General features: G+C 45.8%; 1 protein-coding gene across 1 annotated transcript in view; it reads left to right on the top strand.

The window, feature by feature from the left end:
* Positions 1 to 16737, top strand: part of alk (ALK receptor tyrosine kinase) — a 309324-nt gene that overhangs the window by 270698 nt on the left and 21889 nt on the right. Inside the window, exons 11-17 of the mRNA XM_071522627.1 lie at positions 992 to 1120; positions 7329 to 7494; positions 9353 to 9500; positions 11614 to 11724; positions 12998 to 13139; positions 14402 to 14569; positions 15301 to 15396. Of these exons, the coding sequence (XP_071378728.1) occupies positions 992 to 1120; positions 7329 to 7494; positions 9353 to 9500; positions 11614 to 11724; positions 12998 to 13139; positions 14402 to 14569; positions 15301 to 15396 (960 nt within the window). The remainder of the gene's footprint in view (positions 1 to 991; positions 1121 to 7328; positions 7495 to 9352; positions 9501 to 11613; positions 11725 to 12997; positions 13140 to 14401; positions 14570 to 15300; positions 15397 to 16737) is intronic.

The raw sequence follows: 16737 nt of genomic DNA, 5'->3' as shown, positions 1-16737 counted from the left end.
TGCTTTGACATCACTTAAAAGCGGATGACAGTTATTTGAATGTTAGATCCATCCTGTAGGTTTTCTAATACTTTTAGACATTGATTCTGCCATTCCAGCATTTCTAGTAAATACAGCGCATTATCACTCAGACTGGATAAGTATTTTGTTTCTTTTGCACCGACAGGCTCCCATTGATTGTTCCAGTCGCCTCTGCGGTCCCTGATCAGACTTTGTAGTTGACTACTTTAACACCATTCAGGCCAATCTTTTTCACCGCTGATTGCAGTGTATGGACCTAATCAAAGAATGTGATTCATTTGTTCAGTCAAGCAACCGTGGGAACTCTGTCCTATTTTTTCCACCTCCAGTGCAGCCTTCCCACTTCCTTTCATTGATTTTGAAGAAAAAGGGTTAGGGGAAAAAAGTGATTTAGATCAAGCAACCAATGATTGCACTTATCATTGTATGGGCAGCAGCACTTCTCACAGGGACAGGTACCTGGTTTTCTGGGTCAACATCCAACCATCATAGCGGGTAAAATTAGTCTCCCCTACTTTAACATCTTTGGGAAAACTAGGTTCTTCTATCTGGAGCCGTAATAGCCAATCAGCCGGCCTTTTTACCTGAGAGACTTAATTCCGGGTGAAAAGTTGAGGGGGAAGAGATCAAGGCGCAAGCAAGCTTATGATCTCAGTCCTGGGGAAGCAGCAGGGCTGGAGGCTTGATAGGCTGCTACAAAAGCCCCAGACTGATTGCGCTTACCCACCTACTGTAAGAATGGCGAGAGACGGAGAGGAGCTGGGTGTTATGCATTCCCTCCCCTCCGCACAGCCACTGGTCCTGATGAAAGAATGACCCCTGCTGGTGGTTCCACATTCTCCATGGCAGCGAGGGGTCTCCAGCATGTGTGCTTACTCACTCCTTCATCATAACAGCTTCAAGGATTCCATTACTCCTGTCGAAGGGAAAAGTTGATGCCTTCAATAAACGCCACATCTTCTGTTTTCAGCCAACGGCGAATTTCCCCCGGTGGTCACGAGCACGACGAGACTGCCGCTCAGGCCGACCAATCAGAACATCAAGACCACCACCCCGTCCAATGGGAGCCCTTCGGCGGACCACTTCGCCCGAGACGACGGTAAGTTTGTGATCGAGCGGCGCGGCGGGAGCGAGAGAGCGTGTGAAAGCGCGGGCGATGCTCGGATGTGACTAAGGTGGATGCGAGGATAAGGATTGATACTAAGATATTTTCTGCTCATGCCTATCTCTCTCTATCTGTCTCTCCCTCTGTCTCTGTGTATCTGTCTCTCCTGCTCTCTTCCCACTTTCTCTCGCCCTCGCATCAAAAGCACACACACGCAGACACATATGCCGGCATTAACGATTCACAATTACTGAACACGTGCTGAGCGTGGCATGATGCGCGGGCTGCAACAAAGTCAGTGTGCCACCTACCGGCTCGCGGCGCCTCCGCAGCCGAGCGTCGCCGGGGAGATCTCCTTTGGCATTAAATGGAGCGGGACGGGCAGTTTTGAAGTGTAAAATCCTCCAATTTGTCTCCTGAGAATGTCAATGGAGCCAGTTACACAGGCTTGACATTTTCCACCTCGCAGTCTCTCACTTCGCCGCCACAAAAGGGTAAAGACAAGCAGAGCTTCAGTTTCTATATTTAAAGTCATAAGTTAGAGCTAGTTTCATATCGCAACCCCGCGCCAAGACGCATTTCTTCACCTCGTCGCTTTGAAGTTCCTGGGGCCGCGCTAGATTTGCCGAAGCTCTCCCGGTGAAAGATTTGAGCCACTTGCATTTTAAAGTTAAAGCCCTTTTTTGAAGCTTAGATGTCTTAGAATGGCTAAACCTTTTTGTTTATGGAAATGATATTTTGCCTCTGAACTGGTAGATATTGCATTACTCATACCAATGAGTACAGATACAGACCCTTGTTTTAGTTTCTGTGCAACTTGCAGCCACTCTGTTTTCCAGTCCAAACAGATGACTGGTCTAGATAGTGTTCCCACACTCTCAAGTTTCAGAGAGTACGTAATTGAATTCATCAGTATCTTGTTTACTCTCCCAGGCAGCAAAAAAATGGCTTTTATGAAATCCATATGCTGTTAATGCCCCAACAAATCCATTTTGTTAGGTAGAGTGGCTCGCCCTCCATTTGAGGCTGGTTAGGCACATCACACCCGCACGCTAATAAGCTATCATGTGGTTATTTTTGTGCGGCGACGTGTCTGATTGAACGTCTGCGGTTTAGGTCACTCTCCCATCTCCAACACCGCACGGTCTATCACTTCATTTTGTCATTGGAGGGTCAAGCGGGGAGAGCGAGCAGCCATGTTCCAGTGTTTGGCCATCTTCCATGATTTGATAATGTTATTGGATTATGCATCGAACAGGAGACCGCAGACATGGGTCAGTCAGCGAAGAAAGGCTACATGATCTATATGGAGAAAATCTGTCATGTTGAACTGCATGCATGACAACTGAGGAAATATTTAGTGTCACATACATTATGATATGACAGGTGCTTCATACAAACTAGGCAGCGACCAGGATTTTGCTGCAAGGACAGCGCCAAAAAAAGGCTATTTGTATGTACTTACACAGGTAATACTCAGTATGGTTTCAATAAAGCCAGCTGGCTTAAATCTCCTCGGAGAAAGATAGGACTTTGAGATCACACCGCTCTCGCCCTTGTGATTATCATAGATATTAACTCGGGGGGAAAAGAAGTTGAACTTGCAGTTATACGTTGGCCATTTCAAAGACAGCCTCGAGCGGTTAACATTCGCCAGGCGTCTCTCCTCTCGTCTTCCGGAGCTGATGGTTTGACGTGTGCGGGGCAGGACGGTGAGCCTGATGAGGGTTTTAGCTCAGCAGGCCTGTCACTCCAACACGGCTCTCCTCTTCCCCCGACACGCTCGATGATTAACCCCGCCGAACATCAACATCTCTTGTCTCCGCTCCTTCTCCCCCCCTTCGTCTTTCCCTTTCGGGCCTTAGCCGCGCCGCGTTCTCTCCCCCTCCTCTTCCTCCGTTTGTTTCTCGTCTTCCACCGCACAAAACGGTCCCGCTCACTCTCTGCTAGTTCTGTCCGCTGTCCTCCCACCCTGCCGCCCCGTCTCCCTGTCAATGTTCCCCTCTCATCACGGCTCTGTTGTCCCACTTCTTCCCCTTCTACTCTTTTCTCTTCACCCTCACTTCACCTTCTCTCCTCCTTTATTCTTTTCCACCTATCTCATGTTCTTTCTCCTCATCCCCATTGATTCCCCACTATTCTACCAGCAGGCACTTTCATTTCTCACAGCTGTATTGGAGAGCCGCCCCACTGTGTGGCGTCCGCCACGGCCTCTCACTGCTGACTCATCAGTTGCTTTGGGGGGGAAGTGGGAAAGTCGACCTAGATGAGCTCGCTTCCCTCTCTGTCTGTGATTACCTCTCCTGATGGGAAAGGAACGCGTCGCTAACCTCAAAATGAGCTCCGGGCTTATTTTTCTCTGCCCATTGTGTGTGTGTGTGTGTGTGTGTGTGTGTGTGTGTGTGTGTGTGTGTGTGTGTGTGTGTGTGTGTGTGTGTGCGCGTGCGTGCGTGTGCGTGTGTGTGTGTGATTGACCGAGATCAGCGTTTTCAGTTTCTCTTTAAAGAAGATACAACATGGATACACAATATTCTTACATACATGTATAATCTCAATTACCAGACGCTCCCTCTGCCACCACGCGACAAAATATCAACATATTAACAACTTTACTGAAAAAGTGAAACAGAACGGATAAGCATTCCCTTCTTTGAGAACAGAAACCACTGTTCCACTTTCACACATAGGCCCACACAAGTTCCAGCCCAATAATAGTCCACAACAAATATCCAAGTTCTTTGGCGTAGATGAAAACTGGCATCTAATCAAAGACAGAAGGGACGGTGATTGAAGCAATCCGATTGGCTCTTGAAAGTAATTGACAGCAGATGCCGGTCCCTTAATGCTGCATGCAGAGTTGAGCGTCGGCCATTACGCGCTCGCTAATTAGCGGCACAGTGGAGACGAGGGTCCATGCTTCATTGTTACTTGTTCGTAAACATTGGCCCGCGGCAATCAGTTAGCTAGCTGTTGTTACTTTGTGTTTTGGAAGAGGAACATTAGTCACCAAGACAGACAGGAGACTGATAACGAGCAGCGCCACGCAAAACAGACTATTGTAATTAATTGGACTCGTGTGCTCCATGAGGTTTGCATTTAGCATTCAAATCCGCTCATGGCGTGCCAGCCTTGATCCATCTTTCTAATGGGCGGCCCAACGAGGAGAGCCGTCACTGGTAAAAGCGAATACATGCTAAGAGAGTAAAGCAGCGTAAAGAAGGAGTAGTCGACATCAGTCTTTTCTCTGTGTTCTCAGTCCGTATAGTTGCCCTTTAAACTTAACTTCGACTTTGATGAATGTATAATAGATCCAAAAATCCATTTAGTGGGACGAAAAAGCAAGTTAGGCCCAATTTATTGATTCAGCTTTTATCAGACAGGCGCTTCCCAAAGAGAACACGGAGAACAGAGAGCTCAAATACCTACAAACTAGAGACGAAAACAAGAACAGGCACCTAACAAAAGATGTGGAGCTGGAGCTGTGTGTGTGTGTGTGTGTGTGTGTCTGTTTGCGTGTCTGTGTGCGTGACTCTACAAAAAGACTTGTGTTAACGTTCAACACCACTAATCACGGTAATCATTGTTCAGTCATGGTTGGACACGATACACATTACTGTAGAATCAGAGAGTTAATACCTCAAATTCATAAAATAGCAGTTTGACTCAGCACACCTTTTTTTCTTCTTTTTTGTAATCTTCAGAGGAGATCAAGACATGCTTTTACATTTTTTATTAAGACCTGATTTTGCGAACCATACTTAAGATACTGCGCTGGAACATTAGCTGCTGGAATATCGCTGTCATTTTTGCAAATTCGCCAAATCCAATTTGAGACAGGTTTCTAAACTCTCTCTCTCTCTTCTCTCTCGCTCTCTCTCTCATTAGACGTGTCTGGTACAGTATCTAGCGGATGAAAGCTTGCCCCTTCTATTGATGGAGGCCTCTGTTTGTTATAATGATGGCATACCACCGGTGGCAAAGTTCACAGGAGAAGAGACTTATATAATAGGCAGCCGGGCAAAGAGTCAGAGTCTCTCCCCTGGGATGTTTGTGCTTGTACCTGGGTAAGTGTGTGTGTGCTGCAGGTCAGAAGGGGCTGTCTTGTGTGCACACCACTTTCTCACTCTTATTAGAGCGGACTAGCGACTGTGGGAGCCTATCTTAATATAAAAAAGTTAGGGCAGATTGATAGAGCCATGCCGGGCGTATATTGTGTTTATGTTAGCTCTGCCGAGTGCCTACGACAGAAAGGTTCATTACACCGGTTGGGTGATGTGTGTGTGTGTGTGTGTGTGTGTCTGATTTACGTGTGTGCATAAGAGCTCACTCATATTGATGGGCCAGCGAGATCGATCAGGTGGGCTGAAGCATGAAACCGCCCACTAGGAGAGAAAGGAGAGGGGAATTTAATGGAGGAGTTTGCTATAGTCATCACCTACAGCGCCGATGTAAAAAAATAAAAGCGTGACCTGTATAACAAAGATGGGCAAAAATTCCTTTATTCAATCCAAATCCCAGATGGTACCTTGTGGTCTCTTTACCTCCACCCCTTCCCTTCCCCCTCTTCACATTAGCACGACCTCCATTGCTTATCGATTGCCATCCTGGGGTAACGCATCGAGTACAGTAAGATTTACGTTTTAGCACCGTTTGGCTTCAGAGGCTTTTCTATTCCAGTGATGGATTTGTCTCCAGCAATCTTAGGCTCTTTTACCTTGTTGGGTGTTGAAAATACCGACTTGAGGGATCTATTTACTCCATCTGGATGAAGGCCAGACAGGACTCCAGTCTCCCCCCCACAACAGCCACTTTTCCACAGCAGGTGTGCATTTGTTAAGACCGGGGTAAACTCAAAATCTTTATCTTACGGTGGGTTAGTGCTTTTTGCTTTTTGTGTGTGCGTGTTTTTCAAAGTGCAGTCCTGCTTGAAATCATCTCTCCCGGCCGACGGCCGACGGCCGACGCCCCCCCCCCGAAAGAAACAGAAATGTTGTTTTGCAGGAAAACTGAGTAAGAGCGAGACGCCGCCGCCGGAATACTGATGCCGGCTCAGTGACCAGGTGCCCTTGGACGAAACCAATCATGAGGATCGGACTGCCAAATCTGATCCGCGATGAGCAGTACTTTAAAGGCTCGGTAGTCAAATACTAGTCATCATCCGGACTGGCGTTGACAAGTATAGGCACTGACAGCCACGGGGCCACTGCAGGCCAACGCACGTCTGGTGCGCCGGTGAGCTGGAGTCACGCTTCTGAGACTTGCCTCTCGCGTCGTCCCTCCTCTCTCCTCTATATCCTGTCACCGTCCTAATCAGCGTACTATCTAATCAAGCCGAAAAAAAATGACAGCCCCATTTTTATAAGTATCTAATCACAAACAGCATTACAATCACACCGAGCGACGATCCGTCTCTCTCCTAGACGACGCGAGTGGGCTTTATGACGGCAACCCGACGCCGCCAACGAAAGCCATCGCGCGGCTCGCTCCGTCGTGGTAATGACTTTGACTTTAACCGGTGTTAGACTTGCTCTAATCAACCCCGGTCTGAAACGAATGATAAGCAGTCGCAGAGCATTCAGCTTTTACAAATTACACCCGGGGAGGGAGAGAGGGAGAGAGAGAGAGAGATGCGTCGCTCCCTGGCGTCTCTGTGTTCGCGGGCCTTAAATCAGGATTTAGCACCTCGCCGCTAAGTCCTTCCACGTCCATCTGACAAGACTAATCTTGTGCTAATTGCGGCGAAAAGAACTCCCAATTAGCGCCGGCGCATGGGATTACATGGGGAAATGAGGAGAAATGTTTGTCACCTGTGATCCTGTCACTAGTTTTATCTTTTTTTTTTCTTCACCCCCCTACCACAGTTGGGGGACACGATGATAGCAAGCAGCTCATATGATCAGCTTCTATTCCGGTGCTTGCCCTCCCAATGCGTAATGATTTGTTTCAAAACTGTATATTTGGGCTTTATTGACGGGAAAGTAGAGCGCTGGGGATTGTTGAAGTGGAATGAATGTGAGACAAATAGAACTGTAATGAGTCTGCGGTGCGTGCGGAATTCCAGTCTCTCTCTCTCTCCTTTGTCTTTGTGTTTGTGTATGCACGATTGAATGCATTGATGTGTACGTGTGTGAGAATATGTGCATCTGCGTTTCTGAATTGGTAAAAATGTGGCTTACGTTTCTCTCTTTTTCTCCACGCGCAGCCAAAAAGTGGACGTTCCATACCTGCGGGGCCGTGGGTCCCGAGGGCCCGACTCCGTCTCAGTGCAGCAACTCGTACAGGAACGGCAACGTCAACGTGACAGTGGGCACCCGAGGGCCCTTCAAAGGCATCCAAATGTGGCGGGTCCCAGAAACCGGCAAGTACAGGTAGGACGATTGCCTCTGGGATACATGGGACGCAAAATATTGGGACAGATTTCCCGCAACTCTGAAACAACGCATCTCTTTCTTTAGACACCTGATCAATCATTAATATACACACACACACACACACACACAGTATACACACTTGACCTCTCTCTCACGTATCAGCACACTCTGTACCATTAGCATCCTTCACGTCTATGCAGACTCTTCCTCCCGCCCACTTGCAGCCCTCAGTGCCTCAGCTGCGCATCAATCTTCCTCGGGCAAACAGAGAAATATCGCTAATCAGACTTTTGCAGAGGGGAATAAAGGCCGGTGTAATGGCGGCTAAACAGCATGAGTCACACCGCGCCTGGCTCCAAACTCCCAAAACCACCCACCACAATGTCCGCATCGATGCCCTTTAAGGCCGCCGAGTGCCCCGGCAATCAGACTTACCGCCTCGACCTCAAACTAAGTGTGTATTGCGCCAGCATCAGTGATGTAAGACCCGCTACCTCGTGTGGAGAACAGTATTCCTCCTGTGAGCGTTCGTGACAGCATGAGGTGTTAAACTTGGATTTGACTTGGACGGTTCAATAAAAAATGCCTGTGCACCCTGTTTGCCTCCCACGTCAACACAAAGATAAACACACACACACAAACAGCACTATGCACAGCCAACGGCCTTAAGTCTCGAAATACCTAACAACAGCGTGGATAGCTAAAAGCAATGTGTTAACACAAGTCCCAGAGTTCTAAAAAGAATAAAATAAAAAAGCCTTCTGTCTCCACACAAACCCGAGCGTTGTGGTCTTGAGGCGGCCTGGCTTAGCTGGCAGAGCCTGTAAATGATGTTGACAGACGGCCGCAGAGATGAATATGCGCCCTGCATCTCCCAAAAGTCATTAGGCAAACAGCTGAGGTAGCTACCAAGCGCCGGGCAGCGCTCTCTCTCTCTGTGTCTCTCTCTCTACCACCAGGGAGGGAAGAAATATCGAAGCGCTCCCAAAAACCAATCAAGTTGTTTTTTTTTTTTCTGGGGAGGGGATTGGAGCATTTGAAATGGGTGTCTTCTGCCACAAAGATGTGTCTGTGTGTGTATGTGTGTCGGTGCATTCATAAAGGCATGTTTTTGTGTGCATTGGGATGAGAGGCCACCGCGGTGCGCAGATATTTTTGTTAAAATCACCCCAGGGTGAAAGTGTGGTTAAGTGTGTTTAAATGAATTTTGGCTGTTATTTAAGGTCATGTGCACTCATGGAATTGCAGGAGGAATACTGATGTTCGCATGAGGTGATGGAATTTAAATCGCTCCTCTGTACCTGCCATAGGTTAAATCTGATAATCTCCCACAGCTCAGAATTTAAAATAAACATATTGTCCTTGTTGGGTGAAAAAGTGTTAATTCCAGTTTTGGACCCTTTGGCTCATGAAAACCTTTCCACACCCATTGGATTAGCTGGAAAATTCATGGTGGGCAAGCTAAAAACAAGGCAGCTTTTTCTTATTTTTTTGACATGTTGGAGATACAAGGTTTTCACCCAACAATGGTGACATGCAAAGTCACTGGCACAAGTAGATTTAACTTTAGCTTTTGTTATTTCTCTTCTGAGAGCACATACAGGGACAAATAATATGAGGATTGTGTTGTTACAGAAAACGGCGCTGTATATTTCGTGATCAGGCTTAATGAGGCCAGATACTTGATGAGTGCGTTTACTGTATCATTAGGATAATTATCCTGCTAATGGGTTTTTTATTTGTGTATTGTTTTGTGTGTGGGTGGATGGGTGTGTTTCTTTTTGGGTCTATGTGTGTGTCTATATGTGTGTGTACACTTTTGTGTTTGTGTGTGTTAAACTCCCCCCCCCCGCAGGATCATGGCCTACGGGGCGGCTGGCGGTCGCAGCGTATTGGCCATGAGCAGGTCACATGGTGTCTGCGTCACAGCGGACTTCCTGCTCCAGAAGGACGAGTTGCTCCATATCCTGGTGGGACAGAAAGGAGAGGACGCCTGCCCCAATGTGAGTCTCTTTTAAAAATACAATAAGTCTTTATTGTCCCCCGAAGGACAGCTATCCAGCAGTAAACTTTCAAGACTTTCAGTAAACAGACAATCTATGGTATGTGATCAAAGCAAGACAAACTTAGTGTCGAAAAGTGTATCATTATGATATATACAAATTAAATGTATTAATCAATTGTGAAATAGATAAAACAATGCAATAATTCAACACGTTAATCCCAATTTTTTGTTATGGACCCCCAAATAGATGCACCACTGACCCCCCATGTGTTACAGTTTTCTCCTTTCCTCCTCCTCTCTTTTTGTTGCTGTCGATTTAGTATTGAATTGTATTAGTGTGTATGTGTGGATAACAGTGCAGACATACACACTAATACTTTTCACAATTCTAGTGAAATTAAATTCCTCATTTTTCTGGGGACGCCCCTGGAACCCCCATCAAGGACCCCTGGTGGTCCACGGACCGCCCTTTGGGAACCACTGCTCTAAATCCCAGAGTTTAAGGCCACCCAATAGACTGTTTATAGCCGCAATAGTGCCAAGAACCTCCCAGTAACCTCCCCACGGTTTTTCTTAAGCGCGCTTGTTTTCTTTTGCCAGGGGTTGTTGTCATCCATTATGCTGTGATGTTTCCTCTCCAACACCAGCAGGGCACGCTTCCCCTCGCAATTCACCCAGGCTAAAGCCTCACAAGCCCTCTAGTTGCCAATGAAAGCATCCATCATCCACAATTTAACTTTTCAAAAACTTGAGCTTGTCCCAGCACTGAAAAGAGAGGGAAAAATGGGTCAAGTGCCGCTGTGTGGAGCTACAGGAGCATTCGTATCATCGCTACATATCGTCACAAAATGTCAACTTTCCAGCATTTCTGAGTAAATTTTTGAGTCCATCCAAAGGGATTTGAAAGGGTTTTATAAGCCTAAGGATGGTAGAACTTTCTCAACCTTTACAAAGCCATGTAATTCTTCAACTGAAGTGAAAACATGACAGTTAAGAGGTTTTCACATGACAACAGCAAAACACATTCAAAGAATAAATCTTTTTTTTTTGTGGACAGTCTGCACATGTGTATTTGTTCGGTAGATTGGACTGTATTGGGATTTTTTTTTTTGGCTCTGTCTTCAGGAGACAGGACGTGTGGTTTAGGAGGCAGAGGTCTCCGCCACTGTCATGGAGTTATTAGTTTTTAACACAGTGTGTCTTGAAGTGCGCAGTACAGAGAGGGACTCGGCTTCTCCAAAGTGAGACTGAAGTCGTTTAAGGTTCCTCTTATTTCCCTCCAGCTTTGAAAGCGAGGGGAGGCGGCTCTCTCCAAAGGGGCCGCTCTCAAAGTGATTTGCGCCACAGCGCAGTGTTTTCTCACACCTCGCCTTCCCTCCGGCAAGGGAGATGATGCCTCCCCGGTCCCTACTAACACACTAGCTCTGTCTCTCTGTCTGCGCAAGGGTGTGTCCATCTCTCTTTCTGTTTCTGCCAGTGACCCACATGTACACTCTCAAGCACGACCGCCTCCTTTGTCTCTCTCTCTCAAGTTAGAATGCACCGCCTCCCCCCCCCCCCCCCATTGCCTGTCAATCACGCTCACAAAAGTCCCGCCTACTCCCCCCTCCTAGAGTCTTGTCCAGACAGATGAGAAAGTGGAGGGAGTAAAGAGAGCGTTTGTGAGTGTGTGTGTGTGTGTTGGTATGTGTGCATTTGAGTGAGGTAGAGATAGAAAGAGTAGCGCAGTCTCGGGTAATAGCACAAAGCAGTCAATTCACTTAAACCTAAGCTATGGTGAAGTCCATTCATCTAATATCATTTGCCACCAAGAACTTCCAAATACATTTTTAGAAATAGGGTACATTTCTGGGGATAAAGTGGAACAATGACTTACGGCGGAGAAGATGTTTTTATTTGGTAAATGTGATAAATTATTAGACGTAGGTCACCAAACTATCAGCTTAAAGGGATCACTGGTCCTCAATGCTGCCCTGATGTGACATAGATACACTGTATACATATGTATTTCTGGGGAATTGTGTTTGATCTTTTCTCTCCATTGTAATGATAAAACTTGAAAGCAGGTCATCTCAAGTGTGGTGAACTGACATCTATCTCCCTCCCCACAGTCCAACGGCATGCTGAACAGGATATGCATTGAGCAGAGCGGCCCGATGGTCAACAAGACTCAAGTCAAAGGGGGCGGAGGAGGAGGGGGCGGAGCAACGTACGTGTTCAAGGTGAGGAAGGGCTGGAGGGAAAGCTGTACTCCAATTTACCCAGTTACTGTAGCGGTCGGTATGCCAACTAATCATACATACTGCCATTGGTCGAACACTGTAAGCATAGATCTGGTTTTAGCTCATTTGAGAACCAAATACTGTTTATTGAGATGTATAATGATTGATGTGAAAAAAATCAGCCCAGAAATCCTATAGATCATCCAGTTTGTTAATATGTAATGTGCCATCAACATTTTAATAGCACATTTGACATTTCTTGGCATGCAATGCATCCCAGATGATGATGATGATTGTTGACTGTTGAGTGGGCTGTTTCAAGCCAGTGTCAGCCATCCCATTAGCCTACTTTAACTGAGACCAACAGTGAGTTTAGAAATGACTGGGTGATGTTGTGAACTAGATGTACAGGGTTGTGTAGGTGGCTGAAGTTCTGTTTAGAGTTGAGAGCAGGTATGTGTGTATGTGTGTATGTGTGTGTGTGTGTGTGTGTGTGTGTGGGATGCCAGAACCTAATCCTTCAGCTGGAGTACATTTGGTCAATCTCCCAAAAACTATGTATTCTTTCAAATGTAATGTAAGGTCAAATCATACATGTGTCCCCGGCGGATCATTGGCTCTGCTCCATGCTAACACTTTAGCGTACACTATGTTGAGTGACAGTAGGCGACTAGCATTATTCAAAGCAAGACGACTGACCTTTTAGTAATAAAAAGTTAATGGTTTTTATTTTATGGCCTGTAGATTCATAAAAATGTAATACCATAAATTCGGTATAGCTGATGTAGCCAGGTTTATTTTTGGAACTATTTCAGGTGAGCATCATATTCATCCACTTCACAGTGATTTTTTAGCTGTACATCACCCACCACTTTTGTTTCCTATAGAAACAAAATAAGTCATGCTCCAAATCTCGCAGGAACTTCAAAACCAAGTTCAAAACTGTATGTTATTTTTGTGTCATATTTCATGTAAATTTTACCAATCTACACAAAGCTGTAAGACTTGGCTGCATATAAATTAAAATTACTTAGCATTTAGCTTTAGAGCTGCGACAAGTTCTCATTTCCTCACTTTTGACATAATGCTAGTCGCCTACTATCACTCAACATGGTGTACGCTAAAGAGTTAGCATGAAGCACCTGAGCCAATGATTTACCACGGACACATGGATGATTTTGGTACGTTGACCCAGAGGCCAATCTCCCAGAAGCTTAGTGTACTCCTTCAAGGATCTGATACATAACTGTCAACGTGATGGCCACGGTTTCAGGTGGACAGGGAAGTGTACACCCCCCTCATCATCGCCGCCGGAGGAGGCGGCCGGGGCTACAGCAGCCAATCAGTCAACCAGTGGGAGCAGACGGACTATGACCCCGGCCTGCCCGGACGCAACGGGAAGTCCAACGCCGCGGGTACGCACTGTCCTAGAACTGTGTGTACAAGTGTGTTGGTCGCGTGCGTCTAAGTGCGTGTTTGTGGACGGATGTATACTCAGCGCGTTGTTTATCTGTGTGTGTGGAAGGGAAAGAGACATAGTGGGCAAGAATGAGATATTGGGACCAAGATTGAAAACGAATGGCTGAATAGATGGGAATAGATGGATAATATCCCCCTTACCGTATTGTAGTGCGCAAGGCCTATCTGTCCTTACATTATGATGAGCCAGGCTGCATGTATCATGCTCCCCTCTGCATGCGCGCACAATAATAAGCCGAGTGTACAGATGGCCTGGAGTGGAAACTGTGTATTTGTATGGCCGGTGTCCGCCTGTACTTGTAAACACATCCATTTGTCCTTGAGGTGTTTACTCCTGTCGTGATGCATGAGTTTCATAGAATTTCCACCTCGACGTACCCCCGGTTTGTCTCACGGCGGAAACAAAACGCGATGACGCCCCAACACATGACTATTCATATCGGCCACTTTGTCTCACCTCATTGCCGGGGCGTAACAGGATGCCTCACCGTTAACTGTTATTTTCATACACACCGCAGTATCCATTATTCATGGAGTTGGAGTTGACGACCAGCCCGGAAAACATAAGATATTGATTTTTCCGTGTTCACGAAGCCCGAGGTTTACTTTTGAGGAAACTCGGTGAACGAAAAATGAAATATTAAGCATGTCTGGGGTTTTGTTGTTGCTAGTGCGGTGCGATTTTTTTTTTCTTCATTTGTTTGTATCTCTCAGGCTTTAGAGCAGTCGAAAGGAAAATAAAAGGGGAAAATGAAATTGGCCAGCGTTTGGGAATAGGGAGGGATTAGCTTTAACTTTATTAGCTATAACTTTAATCTTGTATTGCCAATTCTCTTTTAGGGGATTTCGTTATATATTGATGCTCTCTGCTGTACCTGGTGTTGTTACCAATAACGGGGGAATGCAGTGTGTGTGCATGCGCGTGTGTGTGCGTGCACATGCATGTGTGTGTACATGATGTGTTGTAGTGGTCTTTCCTCTACCTGGTGTTGTTACCTCACACTAGTGCAGTGTGTGTGTGTGTGTGTGTGTGTGTGTGTGTGTGTGTGTGTGTGTGTGTGTGTGTGTGTGTGTGTGCGCGCAATTTACTACCGTTTTAACCCTAACCCTCCAAAACGTTGACCATTACCATATAAGATCTCCCTCTCTCTCTCTCACATCATCTATCATATCAAATGTGCGTTGTGTTTGGTGACAGGCGGAGGTGGAGGCTGGAACGACAGTGTCCCTGTCAGTCAGGGCGGGAGACCCCTGGTGCTGGGAGGCCAGGGGGGGCAGGCCTGTCAGAAGTTCTGGCAGACCCGGGGGGGCTTCGGAGGCGGCGGGGGCGGCTGCATGTCCGGGGGCGGCGGGGGAGGCTACAGAGGTTAGTCAAAGTTTCTGGAAAGTCTGCAAATGACTCTATAAATCATCGTGGGCTGTCAGGCAGGACCCTAATGTACACCTTGCACTGCCATATTTGCACTATACTGACTGCGGCAGGGTGACGTAGCGGTTAGAGAAACTGTCCCATCAGCAAAGGGTCAGGAATTGGGTTCAACCCCAGCAACGGCCATGTGTCCTTTTGAAGTGTCCTTGAGCAAGACACTAAACCCCCTAACTGCTCATTTGACTGTAACTCACTCACTGACACAGTCAGTAAGCACTATGTTAGTTTCCAAAGATAAGCTTTAATGTTCCCCATGCTTTAATGTTCCCCATGGGAAAATTGGGTCAGTAGCAAATAGTAATGGGATACAGCAAGAAAAGAAAAAGAATAGAAATAAACATGGATTAGAATGTATTAGAAGTACAAGGATGAAAAGTATGAATTATATGAATACAACATGTATGCAGCTTGTAAAAACAGGAGTAGAGCATACTGAGACAAAGACATAAGTGGATAAATGTCTGGATTTGGGAAAATAATATTGAACTGTCCTCCTAATGGACTTTTCCAATCCTTGAAGGGTATATATTAAAGTTTCTTTCTGGGCAGTATGGTGAATATGGCTTTATATTTATTGGTCAAACTCAGTATACCATGTGTTATTTGGTGTAATGACGGCACTGAGGTTTTGTCATTGTTAATTGTGTTGCGTTTGCCTTGGTCTGCAGGTGGCAACAGCTCTGCAGATAACCCCAAACATAACGGACAGGATGGCTCGACCTTCATCAGTCCAGAGGGAGACCCCTTCCTCGAATCTCTGAAAGGTAACATCAAGTGTGAACATGAGTGAATATGAGTGTGAATAAAAGTCCATAATACAGTTTTGGCTACCTACAAACTAGCATGCAGTCAACGTCTGTAGCCAAGAAATCTGTATTCTGTATTCTGTATTTTTCATCTTTCTGGTGTTTCTAGGTTAGAGTTTGAGTTTATTTGCACTTACAAGCTGATAAAACAGAATGAGAAAAAAACACAGATTCTGCAGATGAGATAAAAAGTGTTATTTGTTGTTATAAGCTAGTGCATTCGCATTGCCTACTAATCACGTGCAAGCTTTCACACACAGCCCATGACTAATTTATCTCATCTTTCTGTAGCTTGTAATTAATATAGCATGGGTTGCTTTCACTCTGAGACATCAAAAGAAAGTAAAGGATACTATAAAATCTTTTTTCAATTATTTAGGGCAATTATAGGCAGCCATGTGCCAAGGAGGGCCAATTGTCTGCAGGTTTTTGGTCCAGCTAAAGACTACAGCAGGTGATTTCACTGATAAACACACCTTCAACCAGAGAAGAGGAACTAATCAGTGAAATCACCTGTAGTATTTAGATGGAATGAAAACCTGCTGACTCTCTGCCTTCTGTGGCAGTGATTTTCAATCCCAGTCCCGAGTCCTGCTGGTTTTCATTCTAGCCATCTAATCAGGGACTGAGTTACACTTGGGATGCCAGGTGAATTGATTTCCACCTGGGATGCCAGGTGAATGTAATTAACTGCAATTAACTAGCAGGCAGAATAGAAAACCAGCAGTAGTCTGTGTCCTGAGGACTAGGATTGTGAACCACTGTTCTATGGAACATGGTTGTCAATCCCTGCACTATTCTGTTTTGAATAGGCAAATCATGCATTTTCCACTGCTTTGGTATTGCCTCTCATAATGTTGCAGTGTTTTGATGTATCAACAAAGCTAGCTAGGACACACTAATAAGGTAGCATTAATCAAATCTAAACATTAAAAACTAAAATGACTTCAGAGCTTACCATTCACCCCGACGATGAATGCAACTGTTTTCCAAGCATCCTTTTTGAGACGTTTATTCTTGTAGTCTTTGAACTTAAAGTTGTAGAGAACTTGGAAGCGTTGAATGGCTATAGTCAACTTCTCGACCATTTTGCACTTGCCAGGCTGATCTATTGTTCCTGAAACAAAATCACACTGGTAGGGAAACAATGAAGCACGGAAATGTGATTGTCAGTTGACGGCCGATGACTAAAAAGTTCAGCTGTGACCGACAAGCTTGTTGACCGTTCACACACTGACTGAGTTTCCCTGGCCACAGGGGCTTTGTGGCCAGGGAGGAGAGTTGTTCACAGTCACACAA

The sequence above is a fragment of the Centroberyx affinis genome, unplaced genomic scaffold, assembly GCF_046629955.1.
Source record: "Centroberyx affinis isolate AG114_WGS23_722 - 3 ecotype Tasmania unplaced genomic scaffold, CSIRO-AGI_Caff_v1 ptg001012l_1, whole genome shotgun sequence".
In the NCBI taxonomy this organism is placed as follows: domain Eukaryota; kingdom Metazoa; phylum Chordata; class Actinopteri; order Beryciformes; family Berycidae; genus Centroberyx; species Centroberyx affinis.
Note: the sequence above shows the minus strand (reverse complement) of the source record. Positions and strands in the feature narration are given on the sequence as shown.